General features: G+C 35.7%; 1 protein-coding gene across 1 annotated transcript; it reads right to left on the bottom strand.

Moving 5' to 3' along the window:
- Window positions 1-1,030: 1,030 nt before the first annotated feature.
- Window positions 1,031-26,109, bottom strand: Lrrd1 (leucine rich repeats and death domain containing 1). The gene is given in 22 exon segments (XM_053743434.1): window positions 1,031-1,348; window positions 2,112-2,229; window positions 4,535-4,696; window positions 9,935-10,048; window positions 10,051-10,093; window positions 10,095-10,133; window positions 13,612-13,661; window positions 13,664-13,921; window positions 13,924-13,950; window positions 13,953-14,333; window positions 14,336-14,377; window positions 14,380-14,562; window positions 14,565-14,609; window positions 14,612-14,835; window positions 14,837-14,894; window positions 14,897-14,969; window positions 14,971-15,053; window positions 15,056-15,125; window positions 15,127-15,267; window positions 15,270-15,605; window positions 20,880-20,947; window positions 25,824-26,109. Coding segments are annotated over 20 exon segments (2,418 nt in total). The 5' UTR covers window positions 15,537-15,605; window positions 20,880-20,947; window positions 25,824-26,109; the 3' UTR covers window positions 1,031-1,308.

The raw sequence follows: 26,109 nt of genomic DNA, 5'->3' as shown, positions 1-26,109 counted from the left end.
ACATGCATGTACAAATATGACATAATGAATTCCACTATTACTTATAAAGGACCAATAAAAATATTTTTTAAAAAGTTTGGTTAGTTTCAGATGTGGCTGAATTGGGGCCCCAAAATATAATCAATGTTCTCTCTCTCTCCATGAAGCTCTTAAAACACTACTTGTTATGGTTTGGAAGTGAGGTGAGCCTCCTCAAAAAGCTCATACTAGAAGTAAAATATTTAAATTATGAGAGTTTTAAACTAATCAGTAGGTTAATCCTTTTGAATGGATTATAGGGTGGTGGACTATAGGCCAATGGGGTGTGACTGGAGGAAGGAGGTCACTGGGGAGTGCCCTTCGGAATTATATATTTTGTCCCTGGCTTCTCTCTCCTCTCCCTCTCCCCCCCCCCCCCTCCCCCTCCCCCCACCTCCTTGCCAGTTGCCATGAACTGATTAGCTTTTCTCCACCACATCCTCTGCATGGTGCTCTGGCTCACCTAAGGCCCAGAGTAGCAGAGTCAACCAACCATGGGCTGAGACCTCTCAAACCATAAGCCAAAATAAACTTTTATTCCTCACAGTGATTTAAAAAAAAAAAAAAAAAAAAAAACTGACAGCACACTACCACAAGCTGCATGTGATATACCAAGACTCCATCTGTGTAGGTCTGTTGCCTGCCATCTGGACACTCAACTAAAGGATTCTTACCCTAAACCCAATTTGTGTTTAATGAAGCAATCTTATTCCTACTGAAACAAAAGTAAAAGCAGTGTATTTATTTCCATTTTTAAGCCAGCATCTGAAAAGAAACTGCTCTGCTTTCTAAATTCAATGGAAGTCACTAATATCCTTATTCCCTGTAAGTCTTGGATTGTATAAAAACATTATATAATAATTTTAATGGAATTATATACCACTGTATGGCAACCGAACAAATATGTAAAACATCTGTAATAAGAAACAACATGTATACCATTTGTTTACAATAAAAAAAAATAAATAAAACATGCAAACTCAAAAAAAAAAATCTGTAATATTTTATTATGATACCATTAGCAGGGTAGTCATAATTGTCATCAGCTCTTAGGAATTCATGAAAAGAAACATGACATGCATGTATGATAAAATGAAGTAAGATGGCTCAAAAATCCAGTTTTCAATTTTTATTATGTGTCCACTGATTAGAATTTAATTGCACGTGTAAAAAGATTTAAAGCTGTTATTTTGTCCATAATGTCATATGCGCCTATCATATTTAGTCCCCGAACTAGTTGGTCTCTTAAAGCAGCAGTAGTTAGTGATAAGTTATTTTCTGTTTTCCATTTCACAAATGCTTGGTAGGCTCTTTCATTAATGAAATGGTGCTGAAAAAAAATTAAAGTATCAATTATTTTTAATTACCAATTAAGAACATTATTTTAAACTAAAGATATTCAAATCAATACTAAATTACAGTGAATCTGAAATTAATGGGGGAGGAGAGGCTATATGAAAGTTTAGTACAGAGCTTGGCATATAGAAAGTGAATGTTAGCACCATATTATCCCTTATTTCCTTATAAAAAGTCAACAATTTACATTCAATTCTCAAGACCTCAAAAAAAATAATTGTTGATTATTTACTATACCACATGCTTTATAGCTGAATCGCACTTGGTCCTCATCAAAGTGCCTTAGGTTAGTGCCTCCCTCTTATCAGTGTAGAAACTGGAGCACAGATAAAGGACTTGCCCAAAGTCACAAAGTCATCTGGGATGAAAAGCTAAGTAGGCCAGGTGTGGTGGCACACACCTGTAATCCCAGCAGCTTGGGAGGTTCTAAGTAACACAGTGACACACTGCCTCTAAATGAAATACAAAATAGAGCTGGGGATGTGGCTCAGTGGTTGAGTGCTCCCAAGTTCAATCCCTAGTACCGCCCCCCCCCCCAAAAAAAAGCCAAGCAGTTTGTCCTAGCTCTTAATTAGGCCTCCCAACATGGATCATAAATGCATAATAAACTAAAATCAATCTTTTACAGCAAATTAGAGTTTATGTTAATATAAACATTTCAAAACCATATGACATCAACATGACGTAAATCAGAATATGAGACTAAATGTGTACCAAATATTGTCAATTGTACATACCTCTTTGTAGGAATATCAGTTTCTGAGTTTACCAGGTTTAGCTTTTGACACAAAAATTCAAAATTTGTTTCAGTAATATTGTTGGCAACTATCTTGAATGTCTTCTCTAATATTTTCTCTATATTTGAATACAAAAGAAAAGTTTATTTCTTTAGAAAACTATACTATTTTGAGTTAATATTTAGTTTTCCTCTGTGCTTCTATGAAATGTCAAGTAAAATAAAAAAACAACCTAACATATGAACTGAAATTTGAACCATTTGTTCTATTCTAAAATCTGAAAAATCCTACAACTTAAAATGCCTGTATAAAGGATATTATAAGCAACTTTAAAGTGATTTCTACACATTTTAATTCTTTCAGGATTTGAAATGAATTTGATTCCTTGCTTCTATTCTGACTCATTTTTATGTGCTTATAAATGAACCAACTTGAGAAACCAAGATCACATCTACTACTACATATATATGCATATACCAAATATGTATATATGTGTACATGTGTATGTAAATATATATATACATATATATATTCACTTATTTAGTAAGTGTTGGCTTAAATATTAGTGTTTTTAGGGTTTTTTTTTTTTAAAGTTTCCAACTACTTTGCACTAGATCCATTTTTTTGTTAATCAGTGTACCATAAGAATTTTCAAGAACTAGAGATCTATGCAGCTAGGTGCAGTTACATATACCTATAATCCCAGGAACTCAGGAGGCTGAGGCAGGAGGATCGCAAGTTTGAGGCCAGCCTGCACAACTTAGTGAGACCCTGCCTCAAAAAATAAATATATAAAGAGGACTGGAGGATCTAGCTCAGTGGTAGAGGACCCTGGGTCAATACACAGGACTCCCCGCGCCCCCCTGAAAAAAAAATAGAACTAGAAATTTCCTAGTTATTTCAAATATGTTCTATTTTTAAAAAATTATATACATATACTAATCTCTCAGGGTAGATTGTATTCTAATGATATAAATGAAAATTCCAGTACCTTGAGTAAGTTTAAAAAAGGGACTGACTCTATGATCTATTAATTGTAGAATAAATATATATCTATCTCATAATGGTTTCCTACCCTCAATGTGCAGGCCTGCTGTGTGAAGGCTCTCTATGCACAGAGAAAGGAGATAAATGTCTGGGGTTCTCTTGTTTTTGCTGGCTTTTGCACAAAAGTCATTACCTATTGGCTGTTGCATTTTCCGCATAAAGACTAGAATGCTCCTTCCTCAAAAACTTGTGAAAGGGAATTTTAGAAAGGAGGTTCAATCATGTAACTTGACAGCCATTCTCTAAAGTATGATACATAACATAAATACTTTATGGATCTTTGGAAACCCTGAACCTTTACTTTATAGTAATAGAAACAGCAAATATCAATTAAGCACAATCATTCTACACAGCAAGTTAAAGACAGGTACTGTGACTTTTAATTTTGTCACTTAGGTTCCTTCCATCATTGAGGCCAAAGTCTTGCAAAAACTTCTGAATAGTAAGCCATGTACATGAATGTAAAATGTGACTTATAAAGGACCATACCATTTTAGTGACCATTATTCTCTAGATGATAAGTACGCTTGTACAGACTTCTGATTATGTAGGCAAGGTACATGATTTTGGTACACTGTCAAACATTTAATTTCCCCAAATCTAGATCAATACTTATTGGTCTATTACAGTAAATTGGAGTACCAAAATCTGGATTGACTCTTAGGAGTGATAATGAACGGCAAAGTCAGAGAGAGTCCTAAGAAAAAGTCTAACTACCAGGAACACAGCTACAGGGAAAGAACTGGACAGTGAAGCTTCCTTCCAGAGACTTGGAGAAACCAGCTCCATCTGGTGCAGTGAAAGGGTATTTAAAGGAAATGGACCTACTCTCGGAGATAATTAAAAACATAATGGAGAGCTCCAGGACAGAAGGGATGAAGACTGTTCAAGTGGGCCAACTGACATCAATGGAAAGGATCTGTGGACTTCCTTCAAATAAATATGTCTTTTAGAACAACTATGTCTGATAAAACAGATCAGAAATGATAAAGTCCATGTATGGATTCTCTGAGTATGGCCACAATCATAATGAAAAACCTACTGAAGGGCATTAAGGTCAATGAATAGGAAACCCCTTAGTAATATCATCATTTCTAATTAACACTGCTCTTCCCAGGGAGGGAAGTTCAGAAAAAAAATAGTAAGGGATATAAGGAAAGAAAGAAAATCAACATTTTTTATACCTTATGTAAAACCCCATATGGATGTCCCTGTTCAAAGGCTCGATCTGTATGGACCTGGATTAAGTAATTTTTAAGATAAAGCCCTATACTTCAGAAAATGATAAATATGTTAATGTCTTTGCCAGGCTATCTTTTAATTTATAGATAACACCAGAAAATTACTTGTAAGAAAATCAACCACTCATTACCTACCATCTCTTTCATCTGCCCTCTGTAGGTAGCATGCAATAGTATGCAACTGTTTCCCTTTACAGATCTCCATTGGAGGTCTCAGCAAAGGGTTGTCATCAAAATTTATCTCCTCCAGTGAAAAAAGACTACAGATGGCACTGGGCAGATCTGTCAGATTATTTCCTAGTTTAAAAAAAAAAAGTATAATTGAATTATACCTTTCTGTAAATTAAAACTATGGAGACAAATAACTATGTACAACGAATCTACTGTCTTGGCAAGTACAAGAGGACTCTCATAGTACTTGAAAGCCATAAGTTCTGACTCATGCCCATGTGCTACAGGTGAAAAGGAGCAGTGAGCCTTTTTCTATGGGTGGCAAAGTGAGGCAGGAGAGTATCCTCTTCCAATGTAGCAAAGGACTTTACAGATTAAGTACAATGGTAATTTTAAAATAATCCTTTTATTTATTGCAGAAAAGCTGTAGATATAGTAGTGAGTTCCTATACACTCCTCATTAAGTTTCTCATAACTGTTATATCACATTACCATATTACATTAATCTAATCTAAAAAAACAATACTGGTGAATTACTATTAATTAAATTTCAGACTTTTCTGAATATATTAGTTTTTCCATCCATGTCCTTTTTTCCAGAATCCATTCCAGGATACCATATTGCATATATTTATGTCTTTCTAGTTCCTCTGCTTTGTGACAGTTTTTCAGTCTATTTTTTCATAACCTGACAGTTTTAAGGAGTACTGGTAAGGAATTTGTATAAGCTTCTGTAATTAGAATTTTCTGAAACATTTCTCATGACTAGATAGCATTGTGGGTTTGGAAAAGAATACCAAAAAAGTGAAGAACCCTTATCACATCATATCAGAGGTACCTGATTTCCATATGACATCACTAACCTCCATCCTTGACTAACATAGTATCTACTGAGTTTTTCTAATGTAATGTTGTGATTTATTTTTCCCTTCCATACTCTATTTTTTTAATTTTGATTTACTGTATACAAATGGAGTACAACTCTCCTTTCTCTTGTTGTACACAAAGTAGTCATACCATTTGCATATTCATACATGTACGTAGGGTAATGATGTTTGTCTCATTCTATTCTTTCCTTCCCCCACCCCCTCCCCACCCCTCATTTCCTTCTACACAATCCATCCTTCTTCCATTCTTCCCTTACCTCCCTCGGCCCCCGTAATGTATCATCAACCACTTATCAGATAAATCATTCGGCCTTTGGTTTTTTTGGGATTGGCTTATTTTGCTTAACATGATATTCTCCAACTCCAACCATTTACCTGCAAATGCCATAATTTTATTCTTCTTTATGGCTGAATAATATTCCATTGTGTATATGTACCGCAGTTTCTTTATTCATTGTTGGTTCCACAATCTAGCCATTGTGAAATCAACCTACATGTCCATACTCTATTTTTTGAAAGCGAGTCATTAAGTCTCTACCATCCTTAACAGGTCAAAGGCATTAAGCTCCACCTCCCTGAATATAATTTTTCAATACCACCTTAATTCAGTATAAAACTCACAAAAAAAGTAAAACTATAGTAACACAGAATTTATAATTACTTGGAAGACATAAAGTTTGCCTTAATATTATTTATATATTTTAAAGATATATTATCTATAAATATAATATTTAAAAACCTGGTTCCTTTTAGTGAAGAATGGTATTTAGAAATCAAGATCTAGGCTGGGGGTATAGGGCAGTGAAAGAGTGCTCTGGGTTTAATACCCAGTACCACAAAACAACAAAATGGAAATCAAGATCTGGGTACTCGTCTTGCTCATAGGTTCTGAGAGAGAGAGAGAGAGAGAGAGAAAAAGAGAGAGAGAGAGAGAGAAAGAGAGAGAATATACATATATACATATATGTAATAAGCCTAGAATTATACATTTATACACACACATTTTATATATAGTTAGTAAACCACACTATACAGTTGCTAGGGCCTGGATTTTTTTACTTGCCACTTAAGATCATCAGTGCTCTTGTATATATCAATAATTTCATTCCTTTTTATGACTAAGAAGTTCCCATTATAAGGATATAAATAACATCAATTCACTAGATGAAGGACACTCATTGAGTTTAATTTGGGTGATTATAAATAAGCTGTTCTATACATTTTCACTGTTTTTTTATTGAATATAAATTTTTACTTTACTTGGAAGTATAATTGAAGTGTAATTGATGAGTCATATGTTAAGTGTACACACAATTTCATAAGAAACGACCAGTTTTTCAAAGTGATTATATCATTTTGCAGTCCTACCATCAATATATCAGAGTTGCAGTTACTCCATATTTTGACAGCTCTTGGTATTGTCAGGTTTTGATTTTAGCTATTCTAATAGCAATATTTCATCATAATGTGCACTGATCTAACACTAATGAATTTGAGAATGTTTCTTGTGTATAGTTCCATTAATCTACATGGTTTAGTATATATTGGTTCAAAATTTATACCAATTTTATTGAATTGTTAGCCTTAATTTCAAGGTTTTTAAAAATTTATTCAGTAAAAATATTTTCTTTCAATCTGTGCCTTTAATTCTCTTCCTTTTATCCTCTTAATAATGCATTTTGAAGAGCAGAAGTTTCTAATTTACTGAAATCCAACATATGAATTATTTTTATTTATATATTATTATTATTTTTTTCATTGCTGGCAATTGAACTCATGGCCAGGCAAACACATTCTACCCCAGCTGTGGATTGTGTTTTAAATGATGTAGCTAAGAAAGCTTTGGCAGTTACAATGATTTTTCTTCTGTTTTTATCTAGATGTTTTATAGTTTTAGATTTTAAATTTAGGTCTGTGATTCATTTTGAGTTAATCTTTTATATGGTGCATGGTATGGAAGAGTTTTTTGTGGTTGTTTTTTGTTTTATTTTCTTAGGATTTGTACATATAGTTTTCCAGCACCATTTGTTGAAAATATTATTTTCTCCATTGAATTACCTTTGTACATTTTTAAATTTTTTAAAATATTAAAAAATTTTTTTTTAGTTATTGATGGACCTTTATTTATATTTGGTGCTGAGAATCGAACCCAGTGTCTCACACATGCTAGGCAAGTGCTCTACCACTGAGCCACAAACCCCAGCCTACCTTTGTACGTTTTTTTTAAAAAATCAATTCAATACATGTGTGGGTCTGTTTCTACAGTGTGTTCTGTTCCATCAATATTTATCTTAAATATTGTCTTGTGAATACCACACTATATTCACTAATGTAGTCTTGAAATCACATTATGTGAATCATTCACTTTGTTTTTCAAAATTGTTTCAGCTATTCTAGTTTCTTTGACCAGTCATGGCTTTAATATTTTTAATTCTGATGGAGACTGAGAAATGATCAAATGTGCAAAAAAGTATACACTGTTCCTTCCTATTCTCTCTTGATGCTGTCCTGACTAGAAAGCCTCCAGAGTTCTGTGCTTCCAATTGGTAATTATATTCTCCAATAGGCCAGGAAGCTCTGGAGGATTTTTATTTTTTTTTATTTTTGTTTGTTTGTTTCTCATGCTCAAACAGCAGGTGAATGGAGCATGTCCTACATTTGAACAAAATAGGGAAACTCCCTAAAATGTAGTAAAATGTTGTCATTATACAAATGAAGCAAAACTCAATTGCAGGATTGAATTATTGTGACTTGTTACAAGTTTTTGTGAATGAAATCATTATGAAATGCCCTAGTGCATACCTGCACAGCTAGCTTTCTGGAAGTTCTGAGTTTCCAGGTGACAAATGTCGGTTTCATTACATCTGACAACATATTGGTACATCACTAGCAGTACTCTACTACTAGTACTATTTGGAAAGAAAATGAACTTTTTTTTTTTTTTTTTTTTTTTTTTTTTTTTTTTTTTTTGGCAGTGCTGGGGATTGAAGCTAGGGCCTTATGTTTGCAAGGCAAGCACTCTACCAACTGAGCCATATCCCCAGCACAAAAAATATGAGCATTGTCTTTCATATGGAAGTTTTCTAAATTAAATGAGGTGTGGAACACTGTTTATAAATGCTACTTCCAACTAAAAGACATAATCTCATAAACTCAACTGTTCATGTGGATATCTAGTTCAACCACTATGGAGATCATTTGTTGAAATCTGATGAAGTTGAAGATGTACATATGCTCAGATCCAGCAACTCTATAACTATACCCTAGAGAAACTCGTGCAGTATATATTGAGAAAATGTACAAGGATGTTTGCAAAAGCAAACAATTGGAAATAACTTAGTTGTCTACCAACATGATAATGTATTGTTATTGAACCATTCAACGAATAGTACACAGCATAAAAAGTCTTATGTGTATGTTAACATAGATTTATTTTAGAAATATAATGAATGTAAAATTCATATTACAGAGTAACCTATATAGTAATGATTTAATAAGATTTAAAATTCAATATAGTACCACTTTTTTATGGAGAGATATAAGTATAAGAATATGGGTGAAAAAAGATATACACCAATTTCAGTGTAATAGTTACTTATCATTTAAGGAGAAGTACAAAAAAATACAACTCTATTTCTTAACAATAAATATTATACAATGTTAATATCACAAAATGTTAGCATCCTGTATCTGGGAGTAGGTACATAAATAGTTATTATTTTCTGAAAGTCTTAAATATTCCATAATAAAAATTGTTAAGAAAAGTATCAAACTGGGCATGGTAGTGCAAACCTGTAATCCCGGCAGCTCAGGAGGCTGAGACAGGATGATAGAAAGTTCAAAGACAACTTCAGCAAAGCAGGGTGCTAAGAAACCCAGTGAGATCCTGTCTTTAATAAAAATACAAAATAGGGCTGGGGATGTGACTCAGTGGTCAAGTGCCCCTGAGTTCAATCCCTGGTACCAACCCCCCAAAAAGAAGTATCAACCTAGTTATTTCTTATACTTGGGAAATCTTTCTGATATCTTTAGAGTGAATATATGCTTTTTATTCTATGTGTTTTTATTTTGCTTTGATTTCATAGTCTTTTACTTTGCAAAAGACTATGTATAATTTATTGTATTATATTGTGTATATTATAGGGTACAGGAATAAGACCAGGGAACCAGCAGAGGAGAACAGTGATGAACGTGCACAGGTGTGTGTGTAGAGGGAGGGATGAGGTCAGGTTCAGAAAGAATACTGACCAATTGGGTATAGGCAGAGAAGACAAACAGAAATGTAAAATTTGTTCACCTTCCCCAACTGGATTATAAGCTCACTGAAGACAAGAACTGAATCTTACACTTTGCTCTCATTTCTGTAGCTAGGTTATCCATCTCCCTACAATGGGCACATGTTACGTTCTGTATTTTGTCAGCAAAATGTACAACTCAGACATTAACATTCTACTTACTGATTATGACTGATACGTACCTTTCATATTTAGTTGCTTGAGATCTTTTAAAGATAAAAAAGATGGTGGAAGAGAACTTATTTGATTGTTGTTTGCATATAAACTAACCAGACTTCTCAATTCCCCTATATTTTTGGAATCTCTCGGATTGCATTATTTGAGATATCAAGTTTTTTAAGTTTGAGTCATATTACATAGTTCCTCTGGAAGTCTTGTTAACTGTAACAGATCAAACAATTTCGCTTATTAATCCTGAAGACTTGTATGACAACCCTTTTTTAAAATAAATGAGTGTTTTATTTCTTTGTTTTTGTCTTAGAAAGGAGATATTTTCATTCTGTCATGGATCCTTTGTGACTCCCCCTCCTAGATAAAATCCACAGATAGTGTGAGGTATCCAAGAACTTCCCTAACCTGACCAAGGCTACCAGTTCAACCCTTTGACTAGCTAACCACCTTCTTCACTCTCCCAAATTTCAGTGTCATTGCCTCCTATCATTTCTTCTCGTTCCTAAAAATGACCATGCTTTGGCTTCTTTTCTTCCTGAAGTCTGTCTCAACTACTCTGTCCCACATTTGATCTCGTTTAATCCTTACTTTTATCAACTTAGCTGTTATTTAGTCCCTTGTATGTTTTCCTTGGATCCTTAAATGACATGAAAAGCATGTTTTGTACTTTTTGTGTATGTGTTCCAAACACAAGCATTCTCAGTGAATGTCCAATAACAGAGCCGTATAGGTTGGCATTGTGACTTCAAACAAAATTTCCTGTACAAAAAGTGTTGTGAAATAACAGTGATTACTAAGCCACTGTTTAAAATGAAGAAGTAAATATGTGTATTTAGAAAGAATAAGGACATTACGAATGCTTTGTTCTATGGGTGAATAAAAGAATTTTGAATATGTAGAGTCTCTCAGAAATACCTGAAAAATGAGGTACATACTAAATATTGGGCTCAGTACACTTCCACATATGGAAGTAGTCTAAGGGGACACTCCCATGACTTCAAGGAGATTAAAAGTTGGCCTAGGGAACAAAATATATACATGTGAAACAAAACAATCAGGCAATAAATAGTTTCAGTGCCAAAATAAAAATATAACAGTGGCAAATGTTTGAACATTTAGAGATGGTGCATCAGTATAAATTAGAGAACTAAAGCTTCAGGTAAAAGATGAAACTTGAATGGCCCTTAAGAATGAATAGGGACTGAAATCAGGCAACGTTGGCACACGCCTATATTCCAGTGGTTCAGGAGGCTGAGACAGGAAGATCCAGTTCAAACCCAGCCTCAGCAATAGTGAAGCACTAAGCAATTCAGTGAGACCTGTCTCTAAATAAATACAAAATAGAGCTAGGGATGTGGGCTCAGTGGTTGAGTATCCCTGAGTTCAGCCCCCAGTACCCTCCCCCCAAAAAAGAAGAGTATTGAAGTTACACACAGTTAAAGCAATACAAATATCATGCATAAAAATGGCAAGTGAGAAGCTGATCAGTTAGGAGATATGATGGGAAGAAGAGGAAGATATATTTGGATAAAGAGAACTGAAACAGGCTATGGGAAGACTTGTGAGGTAGGCCTATGACGAAGGGGCTGGATTGTCATAGGAGAATTGGTTTGAATTTTCCTTCAACTAAATATTCTTTAACTACTTATATACTCTTTAATGATTTTTTTCAATATTTATTAGAGGGAAGTGTCTGAGACTACGTGAGGGTAGAACTATTGTTGAAAATTTCTGTTGGTCATCCTCTTTTAGCAAAATAAAGTCATTTGATATAGCATGAGGTATCTTTATTAGACAACTCTTTTTTTTTTTTTTTTGTGGTGCTGGGGATTTGAACCCAGGGCCTTGTGCTTGCAAGGCAAGCATTCAACCAGCTGAGTTATATTCCCAGCCCTAGACAATCATTTGTAGATAAATTAATCTTGGGGCATTTGATAACCCAAGGGATTATCAAAGTGATATTTTCAACCACATAGGATATTCTCTTGAGGAGTTCTTGTAAAAAAAATTTTTTTTTCCTATCTGGAGACCTTTGAAGTGATGTTGCAATGGTGTGGACTAGTGCCTTTGCCAACCACACACTTTAAGTAGGCAATAGATTCGCATCCTGTATTCCTGAAAGGCACGTATCATACATAATAACAGTCTTCTGGAATGAAGCCTGATAGTTTATAACAAGGCCTGCCAACAAGCAGTGAGAATAGCTAGGAGGCTTCTGGAGTAATCAAGGCATGAAGCAAGTATGACATCTGACCCGGATAGAGACATGGCAAGGAAAATTGGAAACCATGGGACTACAGCACTGGTCAAGATAGCTCCAGGGGCTGGGGTTTGGTCAGTGGTAGGAGTGCTTGCCTAGCATGCCTGAGGCACTGGGTTCATCAATTCTCAGCAACACATATAGTAAATAAAATAAAGGTCCAGTGGCAACGAAGAAAATATTAAAAAAAAAAAAAAAAAAAAAAAAGATAGCTCCAGCTACCCAGAGATGCGGGTTGTGTACATGTAAATGACAGGATATGTGGTGAGATCTAAGGAGTTAGTAGAAAAGGGAATTTTAGGTCTACAACCTTGGAGAAACTCACAGTTAAGATACAGGAGGAGAGAGTGAGAGGATTATAAATTCCTCAAGGAATTAGCAGATGATTATAATGCAGAACTAAAAAGTGTTAGTACAAAAAGCAACTTTTGGGGGCTGGGGAGATAGCTCAGTCGGTAGAGTGCTTGCCTTGCAAGCACAAGGCTCTGGGTTTGATCCCCAGCAACCCCCCCCAAAAAAGCAACTTTTTAAAAATACCAACATGTGTCCTGATTCATTCCATCTGATTAAGCAGTATTCCTTGGTGTAGCTTTGCTGGAAATGTGTACAGGTATTCGATTTTAAAAAATCCTGAGCTACATCCCCAGCTCTGTGTTTTTAATTTACTTATATATTTTATTTATTTTTGGAAAAAGTACACGGAACTAGGGTTTTTAGGAACAGACTTTGGGGAATCTTGCTTTATATAATCATACAGAATAAACAATAGCAGAAAATAACTCTGGTTACTGGGATCTTAAGGTATATAAGTATTTTTAATTTTAAAAAGTATTTCCAAGGCTGGAGGTACAGTGCAGAGGTAGAATAATGCTTAGAATGCAGTGTTCTGAGTTTGATTCCCAGTACCTCTCACCAAAAAAGTATTCCATAAAATTCACTCTTCAAACATAAGTAAAATGAAATGCTAACTATAAAAACATGTTCTAACAATTCTTCTTCAGGGAAACCTTCCTAAGGGAACAATCAAGTTGAATCAACATGTGTCAGTAGTTTATTTATGATAGTATGTGCAATGATTTTTTTTTTTACTTATTAATCTCAACTTTAAAGATTTTCAGCAGTGTTTATATGACATTTATATGACTTTAAAGCTCCTTTTACAATAACTGAAATAAAAAATCTGCAAAATTATCAGTCTTAATTGCTGTACACTGCATTTTAATGAAATATTTTCCTATAAAACTGTTGTGTTGAGAAATGTATCTATAAGCCATGTTTTGGTGGGGATTGGAGGGACTCTATCCTTTAAAAAAAACAGAGCATTTCAGCTCTGTTTCAAACACATGTACATAAAGATATGTTACACCTTAGATTCTGATCCCTTCTAGCCCCTCTTGCCCCACAAAGTCAAAAGTACCAGAGTCTTACCTTTTTCCCATTTATCTTACTTATATTTAGCTCTTCCAGTGATTGAAGTTGCACAGTTCAATAGGAAAATACACAAATTGGTTGCTCGAGAGGTTTAATTTCTGGATTCTTTCTAAATCACATATCTCTGAAGGTATTTTCTGTAATTGGTTTTCTGAAAGATCAAGTACCTCCGCAATTTTTTAAGTACACAGTTCTCTAGGAAAAGTTTCAAACGTGTTATAGCATAAAATAAGTACACTGAGTGATACCATATTGGAAAACAGATGATGGAATTTCCCTATTTGGTTTTTACCAAGATCCAGGTAATTAGATTAATAAGAGAACATAAGTATTCGAAAATGTGAGGAGTTTGTTTTCATTAAATTCCAAACGAAGCAGTTGTTTACTGAAAGATATATCCACAGGTATTTCTGAAATAGAATTTCCATTAAAACTCAAATAATAAAGTGACTCTAAAGCGCACAGTCCCACTGGGAAATATGTTATTTTGTTATAATTCAATTCAACTTTAGTTATTTTTCTACAGTTTTTTATTTCAATGGGAACATGTGTGATTACATTTCCTGAAAATTCCAGGCTACATAAATTATTAAGATGAATGATACCTTCAGTTATTTTCACCATATTATTTCTGTTTACATGGAGTGTTTTTAAATTTTTAAGCTTATAAATGTTCTTAGGAAGTTCTGTTAATTGATTATCATTAAGACTAAGGCATCCAACATTACACAACAGAAAATTTTCTCTGGTATATTTTTCAGTAATTGTTATCAAGTATAAGAATCCTGAGTTCCTGAAGTCTCAATTTTGGTGAAATATCTTCCAATTTATTGTCAGCCAGTTGGAGTTCTTTTATTTTGAGTAATTGAAAAATTTCCACTGCTAAAAAGGTAAGTTTATTGTGAGCTAGTAAAAGTTTTTCTAAATTTTTAAGTTTCCCTAATTCTTTGGCAAACTGCCTATTAGGTTTCCAGTAAGGTTTAGTGAAATTAATTTGGAAGAAAACATAGAGCTTTAGGAAATATTGTTAACTGATTATATTCCAGATTGAGAACCCTCATGTTTTTCAAACTAGGCAGAGTGTCTGGTATATGTCTTAACTTATTTTTACCCAAACTTAAGATTTCTAAATTTTTAAGATTTTTTAAACCAGAAGAAGGAAAATTCTCAATGTAATTGTTATTTAAAAAGAGTTGCCTTAAATTCCCAAGTTGTGATATTCTTTAGGTATTTGTGATATTGATTATGACTGACATTTAATATTCTTAAGTTATGAAGTACTGAATTTCAGGTGGAAGGGATGATAACCCATTTTCTTGCATGGATAGAATTTCAAGTCCTCGTATATCACCTGGGGTCTGCCCCTTGAAATGTTTTTATTTGGTTTTTGTCTAAGTACAGATATTTTACATATTTGATTTTTAAAATGTCCTTAGGAATTCTTGTAAACCCTTGGCCTCAAGGTTAAGTGTAAAGTTATCTGAACTTAAGTCAGAAGACTGATTTTCCTTTAGAGACTTGTGGAGTTAACTTTTCTACTTTTTCATGAGATTGGAAGTTAACGAAAACCTGATAGTCTGAAATTGTCTCAGTAATTGGTAGTAATGAACTTTGGGAAGTTGTTGGTTTCGATAGTAGGTTGGCATCACTAGTTGTTTGAGCAGTTCAAAATTTTCCTTTGGTTCTTCCTTTCTGTTGGACTTGCTTCTAGAGGAAGAACTTGACTCTAATGTATTCTTTGTAGGATGTGTTTCATAAATCTGGTTGAAAGGTTTCCCTTTTAGGTAGTGAGAAGCTTCATTTAACCAATCTGATGTTTTGTTAATAAATTGAGGCTCCTCTGCTGACTGTGATCTGGAGTCCTTCCTCAATGGACTAATGATATCTTCTAGTTCTGCTGAAGTATCCTCTTCTTTAGACATCTTATTTGCTGGTATGTTTTATACCAATTCAAGAATATAACTATAATTTTCATATCTTTTTCTTTGAACCTACAAAACAAATGTTGATATTAGAATAAGAGGTATTATAAATATCAAAATTACAAATGAATTGTAACACAACTATTTTATTCCACAAGGACTAATTTAATAAATATAAAGTACATTTAAAACAAACTAATTTATATATGATTCCTGGTTAGTTTATTGATTGCATGTGTTTTATCACATTACTTGTTTTTGGTACCAGGGATTGAACCCAGGGGTAATTGGGTATCCCCAGCCCTTTTTATTTTTTATTTTGAGACAGGTATCACTTAGTTGCTTAGGCTGGCCTTGAACTTGTGATCCTCCTGCCTCCACCTCTTGAGCCACTGGGATTATAGGCGTGTGCCACCATGCCTACCTATCACATGTTACTCTTGAAATCACATTAAAATTATACAAAAAGAATGAAAAAAATCAAAGAAAATAACAAAGGAGACATAAAGGAATGAGAGAATTTAGCAAATTTTTATAAGACAGAAAAGGGACAGCCAGTGGCCTAACACGTCACATGTAGAAATTGCTATTCACATTGTGAACATTTTAGGTTTACATGTGGTACTAAGTACCTTGCTCTAACAAATTCAGAGTATGATGGCAATTTTCCAGTGGGTGCAAGTAAAACGTCTTAAGGAAGAGGATGCTTTTCATAGGAGTAAGTAGTCCTTGCATGGATCTTGGTCCGAGTCTTTCATTTGACTTTTGAGGTACCAGTAGCAGCACCACTCCTCAGAGCTCTGGATCCCCACTCTGTAGGCCCTTCCTCGAAGCTTCTCACTTCCAATAACCCAATCTCTTCTCTTCGTCCCTGTATACCTTGGCATGGTAGCTAATCCCTTTATTTATTATCTCTGTAGTGATAGTACTGCAGCAGCAGTAGCAGTTCTCTCTATACCTTCTTTGTTCTCCCATATTCTTGTAAGCAACTCTCTATATTAAATTCTGTCTATTAAACTGGTATGGTTTGAATATTTCAAAAATTCCCCCAGAAAATAGAAAGAGGGATTTTTTTCCAGGTTTTTTAATGAGGTGGTAGTAACCTTGGTGTCAGCACCTAAAAGGGACAATATGAAAAAAGGCAATTTTATTCAAGCACAAAAATGCAAAAAAATCTAAATTTTAGAAGACTGTTCTAAATATTACAAATCTAGTAATAGATTAAAAGGCTGATATTTCATGACCAACTTGCATTTGCCTCAGAAATGTTGCATTTTAACATTAGAAAATTAATGTAATTTGCCACATTAAGAGATTAAAGGAGAAACTGGGGGTGTAGCTCAGTGGTAGAGCATGTGCTTAGAATACGTGAAGCCCCGGGTTCAATACCCAGCACCAAAACAAACAAGAAATTAAAAGAGAAGAACAATACGATTATCACAATATATGCAGAGGCACTTGATAAATTACATTTTCAATATTTTAAAGAAATTTATAGCAAATTAGGAATAGGTGGAAATTTCCTTAATCTACTAAAATATGTTCATAAAAATTCTATAATAAACATTATATCTGGTGTGAAACACTGAAAGTTTTTCTTTGAACCTGGAACCACAAAAAGGTTGCCCTCATAATTCTATTCCACAGGGTACTGAAATCTTAACCAGTGGCATAAGGCAAGAAAAAAGGGTAAAAGGATTACACAAGAAGAAATAAAATTGTCATTAGTCACAGATAAAATGGAAAATCCAACATGTACAGATAAATTATTAGAATCAGTCAGAACATTAAGTAATGTCGCTAAACACAAAGTAAATATAAGTCAATTTCCTTTCTTATTTAAAAAAAATTTTTTTTAGATTTAGATGGACACAATACCTTTATTTTTATGTGGTGCTGAGGATCAAACCCAGTGCCTCATCTGTGAGAGGCAAACCCTCCACCACTGAGCTACAACCCCAGCCCCAGTTTTATACTAGCAAAAAGGAGTCAGGAAATGAAAGTTCTAAGAGGCATTATTTACAACGAACAAGAAATATCAAATGCCTAGGAGTAAATCTAATAAAAAACATGCAAGACCTTTAAAGCACAATACTATTTAATTTAACTACAAAAAATATAATGAGAATTGGAAAAGACCTAAATAAATGAGATGATATGCCATTTTCAATACCATTTCACTAAAAATGTACTAAAATAAACTGGAATAGACCTAAATAGAGGGGATTATATAGCATTTTCATGTATTGAAAAACTCAATTCTTTTCAAATTGATTTATAAATACAGTACCAATTAAAATCTTAATGTTGAACTTAAGCTGATTCTAAAATGTATTTGGGTAGAAAAAAAGTGTCAAGAATAGTCATAGGAAGACTTGGCTTATTGAACACCAAGACATTATGAGGGAAAGAGAAAATGGCAGATTACAGAAAGGCTCCATTTCCAATGGATCCCTGGCTTGGGATTCAAGCAACTGGGGTGCTGCTTGTCAGTGAGGTAGGTATATGGGAGTACTTACTGAAATTCATTGTGGGACAATTGGAGACTCTTAGAGACTCAGAAATTTGGGTGCATTGAACAAAGGACATAAAAGAGTACATTGGAGCCAATCTGGTTACAGCAGCAGCAGCAGTACTGGTTCACCGCAGAGGAGAGGGATAACACACACACAGAAACACGGCTGACAGATCTGGCGCAGAGGGGCTTGGGGTTGTGGCTCAGTGGTGGAGCGCTCGCCTAGCGCTTGTGGGGCCGAGGATTCCATCCTCAGCACCACATAAAAATAAAATAAAGGTATTGTGTCCACCTACAATTAAAAAAAAATATATACATATTTAAAAAAACCTGGCACAGAAAAATCTGTAAAACAAAGTCAGCCTAACCTTAGCTGATTCAGAGGCTACACAGTGAACTTGTGTTTGAAAACTGCTGTTTCTCTCAACTGGCAAGCAGAGTTGAGGCAGAAGCTACCTCGAAGAGGCCACACTGCAGCTTCCTACTGCAGGAGCCTGGGAGGCATAGCAATAATGCCATACTGTCCCAGGACCCATGTGGCCTAGGGTGTACCTCACAGAATGGTAGTACTCAGGGGGAGTTCAAGTCAAATATAGAAGGAAGTACAACTTGCTTTCCCTTTGAGTTTGTAGTACACATGACCAGCTGAAAAGGGTTGGGAAATTGAGTAAGAGGGCATGAATACACTTGGGACTGAGCCTGGGAAGGCCATATTCACAAGTGGTGGAGTATGAAAACCTGTGGAGGGTTGGCTCCTGGGCCCATTAGTGGGATTCTCTGGAGACTTCTGAAATCTAGACTCTCAGCAGAGATTGGCATTTGCCCAGCCCTTATGGTTATATATCTCCACAGTGGATACCATCCAACAAAATCCCAAACACCTGATTAGAGAGCTACACCCTAGCCTATGGAACTCCCCTCTGTTAAAACCCTGCAGCAGCCCCATGCTGGGAGTGCATCTATCTGGTCTGTTCAAACAAAATTCCAACCAACAGTACTTTTCATTCTGTCCTACTGTATACTGGTGAGAAGAAAAGCTGAAAACTTGTTCAATCAGTTTTAGTTTTAGGCCACCGTAGATAGCAGCTCAGTGAGCAACACAAAAAGAGGAAGGGGTTAACAAACTCTAGCCCTTACTGTTGCAATGCAATCCACACCAAAATACCAGTGACATTCTTCAGAACTAGAAAAAATGGTTCAAAATTCATTTTGAAAAATAAAAGATCCAAAATAGCCAAATCTATTTTAAGCCAAAAAAGCAATGCTGGATACATCACAATACCTGACTTTAAACTATACTACAGAGCTAGAGTAACAAAACTGCATGGTACTGTACACTTAAAAATGGACACGTAGACCAAAGGAACATTATAGAAGACACAGAGAATGTAGCCTGATATAAAGCATTTGTTTAACATGCATGAGGCCCTGCCTTTGGTTCTCAGTACCCATGAAAAGAAAGGAAAAGAAAAGGAGAAAAGAAAATAAGAGGGTTGGGGAGATAGTTCAGCTGGTAGAGTGCTTGCCTTGCAAGCACAAGGCCCTGAGTTCGATCCCTGGTACCACAAAAAAAAAAAAAAGAAGAAGAAGAAAAGCGTTTATAGGTTAACAAAACTGGAGCCTCTATTACTAAGAGACTTGCTCTAATGAAACTTCTAAAAAATACACTTTAAGGAAGAAGAAAAGAACACCAGAAGACAGTCTGCTATTCAATAAGGACTAGGGAGCAAATAAAATGGTAGACATATAAAAATGCAAAGAAATGTGTAAATGCACATGTTATGGTTTGGAAGTGAGGTGTCTTCCAAAAGCTCCCATGTGAGACAATGCAAGAAGGTTCAGATAAGAAATAATTGGGTTATGAGAACCTTAACCCAATCAGTGAATTAATCACCTGATGGGATTAATTGAGTGGTAACTGAAGGCAGGTGAGTGTGGCTGGAGGCGGTGGGGCCTTGGGGGTGTGACTTTGGGGTATATATTTGTATTTGGCAAGTGAAGATCTCTCTCTTCTTCCTGATCATCATGTGAACTGCTTCCCTCTGCCACACTCTTCTGCCATGATGTTCAGCTTCATCTGGAGCCCTGAGGCATGGAGTCTGCTGTCTATGGATTGAGACCTCTGAAACTGTGAACCCTCAAATAAATTTTTCCTCCCCTAAAATTGTTCTGGTCAGATCCTTTAGTCACAGCAGTGAAAAAGTTAAGACAGCATGGCATTAAAAAAGATGGAACTGGAAAATTATATAATAGTATGTGAGTCACCTTGCAGTGAAGAGGCCCAGAAAACACCACTTTGGACTAGTGATTAAAGCTGTCACCAATATGTCATGTGCTCTTGGATACAGATGACTGGATATGAAAGGGCATACTGCTTCTGTGGTATTCTTGTCAAAAATACATATTCTCAATCTAATCATGAATAAACATTGGAGAAATTCACATTGAGGGTCATCCTATAAATAACTGATGAGTTCTATTCAAAAGTACTGAAGTCATTAAAGACTAAAAAATACCAGAAATTGTCACAGATTGAAGGAAACTGATAACAACTAAGTTCAATATGGGATCCTGGATTAGACTTTGGAACAGAAAAAGGACATTAGTGTAAAAGCTGATAAAATCTAAAGAAAGCCTGTAGTTCGTAATGTTATACCAATGAACATTTTTTTGCTAATTGCATTATAATTATGAAAATATTGATATTAGGGAAAGCTGGATGAGAAGTACAAATTAACTCTCTTTACTATTATTGCAATTTTTCTGTAAATCTAAAATTATTTCAAAATGGAAAGTAAAAACAAAAACAAATTCTTGGTGGTGCATACCTGTAGTCTCAGCTACTTGGAAGGCTGAGGCAAATCACTTGAAACCATGAGTACACAGTAAGACCTGTCTTAAAAAAAAAAAAAAAAAAGTCTGAGCTTAAATTTTCTAAAGTTTTTTAAAATCTGGGGTAGTTGACAAATTGTTCATCTTTAAGACTCTAAAACATGCTTCATAAGATTTGATGAAATTTTTATTTCTTTTAATCATTATGATATTTATTTATTTTAGAAACAGGATCTTATTGTATTGCCCAGGATGGTGCATGCCAACATGCTCAGCTAAAATTTTGTTATTAAAAGGACAAAAGTGGACAGCACATATTTTAGACTTATAGAGAGAAAAATATTAAACAAGGAGGAAAATTGAAAAGACGAAGAGGAATAGAAGGAATAGCAAAACTCAACCAGATTCTTTAAAAAGAGAAAAAGAGAAAACTGAATGGAAGGAACATTTTTTTAAAAGGTAGAAATAATTCAAAAAATTCAATAATAAAAGTTAGGGTGAACAGACTATACACCAAAGTCAGATCTGTAAAGCAAAAACAAAAATGCAACTCTATGTGTTATTTGTGAATGGTAACTCTGAAGCACAGAAAGATTGAAATTAAAAGAAAGGGTACCATTATCCATATACACAGACCTTGAGGCATGACCAAGATGGCAATACAGAGCCCTGGGATGGGTCTTGATTCTGACTCGGCTGGGAATCCATATAGAAGGAAATGATATTTGACCCTCCTCCACCATCCACAAAAATCACTTTTAGGTGTACTACAGATTTAAAAGCTAAAGTAAAATAATGAGGCTTTAAGTAGATGATATAAGACATCTCCATGACCTTGGGATAGGGAAAGAGTTTTTAAATGGACAGAAAAAAACACTGTGATAATAGTAACTAGAAATAAAATATATGTCCACCATAGGACACGTGTTAAATAAATTATATTATTTCCAGGTGTAGATCTAGCTTCAATAGAACCTGAATCGCTCCAACGTGGAATGGGGTTTAATTCACGTACTTTCAGCTTTTTTTCTTTAACTTAAATATGACTAAAATAAGTTCTTTCCTAGTAATTTCCACTTGAAGTTTTTCAAAATGAGTGACAGTGTTTTTATCATATTTTTTGTATGGCAGAGTCAAAGTATTTGGGCTTATAATTTTATTTCTCCACACTGTCTTTTGTCATATTTTAATTTTTGGTTTTTGCTCTTGTGTCTTATTTAAAAAATTCTTCTGTATTTACTTCTGTATCAGAATTCCACAGCAAAGGTATGATCCAGTCATATTGGTTAATTTGAGGAAAGTTTAAGAGTGTGATTTATATAAATGTGGGCAAAATGTACGGAAACCACAAATTCTAAAAAAAAAAAAAAAAAAAAAGTTATGCTTTGCTTTTCACAGTTATTTAATCCATATAGAAATTGCTTTGTATATGCTGTGAAGTATGGATCTAAGTAAATTTTTTTCTCATGTGCCATGTCAATTGTTTTTAACAATTTAATGTAAATTCTATCTTTAATGATTTCTAATGCTGCTTCAACTGTATATTCATGTATGCATGGGAATATTCCAGCACTTTCAATTCTATTGTTTTTATTTCTCTAAACTTTATAATACATCTTGATGTCTGGTAGAGAAATTCCTCTCATTTTATCCTTTTTTTTCAAAACTATGGTGGTTATTTTCAATTCTGTACATAGGTCAATTTTAGAATCAGTGTGTGCTATGGTTGAAATATGAACTATCCTCCAAAAGCTTATGGGTAAGACGATGCAAGAATATTTGAAGTAAATGGTTAGATTATAAGAGGTGTAACATAATCAGTAGATCAACCTACTGATATGAATTAACCGGGTGGTAACTACAGGCAGATAGGGTGTGACTGGAGGAAGTAAGTCACTGGGGGTGTGCCTTTTAGGTTTACATTTTGTCCCTGGTGTGTGGAGCTCTTTCTGCTTCCTGGTTGACATGACCTGAGCTGCTTTCTTCTATGAAGCCCTTCTGCCTCACCTCAGGCCCACAGCTATGGAGTTAGACATATGTGGACTGAACCTCTGAAACCATGAGTCAAAATAAACTTTTCCTCCTCTATGTTGTTCTTGTCAGGTATATTGGTCACAGCAACGCAAAAGCTAACAGAAACAGTGTGTCAAATTCCATGAAATATCTTGCTTAGATTTCAATTAGAATTGACAGTATGCCAAATTCAGGGGCAAATTAGTAAAAGTCAACTTAGCTGCAGACCAACACCATTCTCTCTAAAAACTAACAGCTTTATCAATAACAACAGTGATATTTTGACCCCCATCTGCACAAGTATATTTAATGATAGAGAATTTGGGAGGCAAAGAAAGGGTGTTATTCTTTGACTACCTTCAAATTCAACATTTGAGACATTGGCTGAATACGTTGAAAAATAAATACAACTGATATGTGATCTGCTAAAAAAACAGTTGGAGAAATTAAGACTCTGGGATAGTCAGGGTTCATGGTTTATAGGTACAGTGGTTTTTGTTTGTTTGTTTGTTTGTTTCTAGTGCATTTTTAAACTAATAACTTCATTTTATTTAGTTTTGTATGTGGTAACAAGGATCAAACCCTGTGCCTCATGCATGCTATGCAAGTGCTCCACACTGAGCCACAGTCTCGGCACAACCTTTGTATTTTGATCTTGGCATTTTGTAGCAACCAAGTTTGTGCAATTGGTTTTTGTGAGGGTGACTTTTTCAGATGATTTTAATCCTTGGACTTTAAGTAAGCATGGCACACAAGGGATTTTGATCTCGATGAGTCATTACAGTTTATGGTATTTTGTCCCCAGGTGTTTTGTTGTTTTTATGCAAAAAAACCCTCCTTTTGTGCTTTAAACATATTGTTATGGTTTAGATATGAGATGTCCCTCAAAAAGTTCATGAGAGAAACAATGCAAGAAGATTTAGAGGTGAAATTATTGTTATGAAAGCCTTAATCTAATCAGTGCATTAATCCACTTGAATGAATTAATTGAGTGGTAACTGTAGGCATGTAGGGTGTAGCAGGGGGAGGTGGGTTGCTGGTGGTGTGCCCTTGGGGTTTACATTTTGTCCCTAGTTAACAAGAGTTCTCTGCTTTCTGATTGTCATGGGCTGAGCTGCTTTCCTCTTCCAGATCCTTTCACCATGATGTCCTACCTCATTTCTGGGCCCAGAACGATGGAGTTGGCCATCTGTGGATTGAGACCTCTGAAACTGTGAACCCCAAATAAACTTTCCCCCACTAAAATTGTTATTGTCAGGTCTTTTGGTCACAGCAGCAAAAAGCTGAGTACAATACATACATAACACAAAATGTATCATTTTAACCATTAAACATTCGTCATGGCACTAGGTACATTCACACCATTGTGCAACAAAAGAGTTTTTTGAAAATATGCTGAAATTACTAAACAAAGATGGCACTTAGGTTAGGTCGGAAATTAGGCGACTATAGGGGGCAAAGCTGAGCAGCCGTAACAAAGAAGCTGAGCAGCTAGAACCAAGACCAGCCCACCAAAGGTGACCAGAAAGTTGGCAGCAAGGTGCATGGAAAGTTTCACTGACCCTTCACACCCACCTGTCACTCAACAGGACCCCCTCCCATCCTAGTCTATAAAATCCCTGGGCAGACAGGGCCACTTGCCATTTTCTCCGGGTCCCTATACACCCCTGTATCTGGGAATTTGACCTGAGAGCCAAATTCCAATAAAGCTTGCTTTGGCCACTTTCTGTCCCATTTTATTTGGCTGCTAACTGTGCCCGCCAAGCCCAACGCGTTTACATTGAGCCTGCCGAGCCCGTCCAAGCTTACAGCACTGGCTTCAGTGTGAGCATATCTACAGATTGACCTGGAAAGCTGCACTGAGTTAAATAAATTGGAAGAGGGAGTCAGAGATTAGATTTTCTGTTCCAGTGGCCGGGGTTAGGTTACATAGCCAACACTGAACCAATGACTGGGGTTGAAAACTAGAATAATGCTGTTGTTTTAGGTAGTGCTATCTGTCTCACCCTAGAGTCTGGGGTAGCATTTGCTTTCCCTAAATCACAGGAGCTCTATAGGGGAGATAAAGCAATCCAAAGGAAGATCAGATGCTAGAGAAGCAAATAGGAAGTCCTCTTCTTACACACTAAGCCACATCTTACAGATAACTATTGGTGAATATCATCCATATACCTTTTTTGGGGGAAGGGGATAAGATTAGACCTTAATATGTAGCATCATTGTCCAGTAAGGCAGCTACTAGCTACATGTGGTTATTTCAATTGAAATTAATTAGAGTTAAATAAAATTACAATTCAACTTCTCAGTCACACCAATCGTATTCCAAGTGCTTAATAGCTACAAGTGGTGAATAACTACCTTTTGAGCAGTGTGGATATTTAACATTTCCATCATCATAGAATATTTAGAGTCATTCCCAGGCACTGATTTGAAAACATATCATTTGAGAAACTTCGTGGCAGAAAACTGTTCCATTGAGGGAGGTGCCATCAATTAGCCATTTCCACATAAGCATTTAAAAGGCTCTACAGCTAAATAACGTCCTAAAAATGTTATAATTTTTTTAAAAGTCTTAATCCTTTCATTCTCACAAGCATCAAGAGTGTCATTTAAAAACCAATATCGCCACTTTGGTAGGCAAAAATCAATCTAAGCTCTGTTTTAACAGATATTGGTAAAGTTAAATAAAGACTCTATAAAATTTCTCTCTTATACTACAGCTATGGTCATTCAGGGAGACCGAACTTTTCCACAAGGCCGCTCAGTAGAGGAGCGGGATACGAATGCAAACACGTGAGAAGCGGTGCCCTGGAGCATGAAGAGGGGAGGACATGCGAAGAGGCAGGTGTTGGGAGAACAGGGAGAAAGGAGAGAACCTGGGCTTGGCTCAGAGGAAGGATGAAGTGAGTCACAGCGCCAGGCCTCACCTGGGGTTCCAGAGGCCGCCGCGGCTCCTTCTCTGGGCCGGCAGGGGGCGCACCCAGCCGAGAGTCGGGCGATTGAGATGGCTGCGGCTGCTGCCCTGCCGGGACACTGGCCGGGGCGGAGGCTCACGCAGCCCAGACCGAGAGAGGCCGGGCCTGGGTTCGGCCGCACCCTCTGCGCGTTTGTGAGCTGGCCCTGGGTCACTTGAGGATAACCGCGGGGCGGCCCGGGGCCCCCATTCAGTTCCCCAGGGGAGACGCGCGCCGGCCGCCGGCAACCCAAAAGGCC

This window comes from Sciurus carolinensis, chromosome 8 (assembly GCF_902686445.1).
Source record: "Sciurus carolinensis chromosome 8, mSciCar1.2, whole genome shotgun sequence".
NCBI lineage: Eukaryota > Metazoa > Chordata > Mammalia > Rodentia > Sciuridae > Sciurus > Sciurus carolinensis.
The sequence above is the reverse complement of the archived record's forward strand: the minus strand, read 5'-3'. Positions and strand labels throughout refer to the sequence as shown.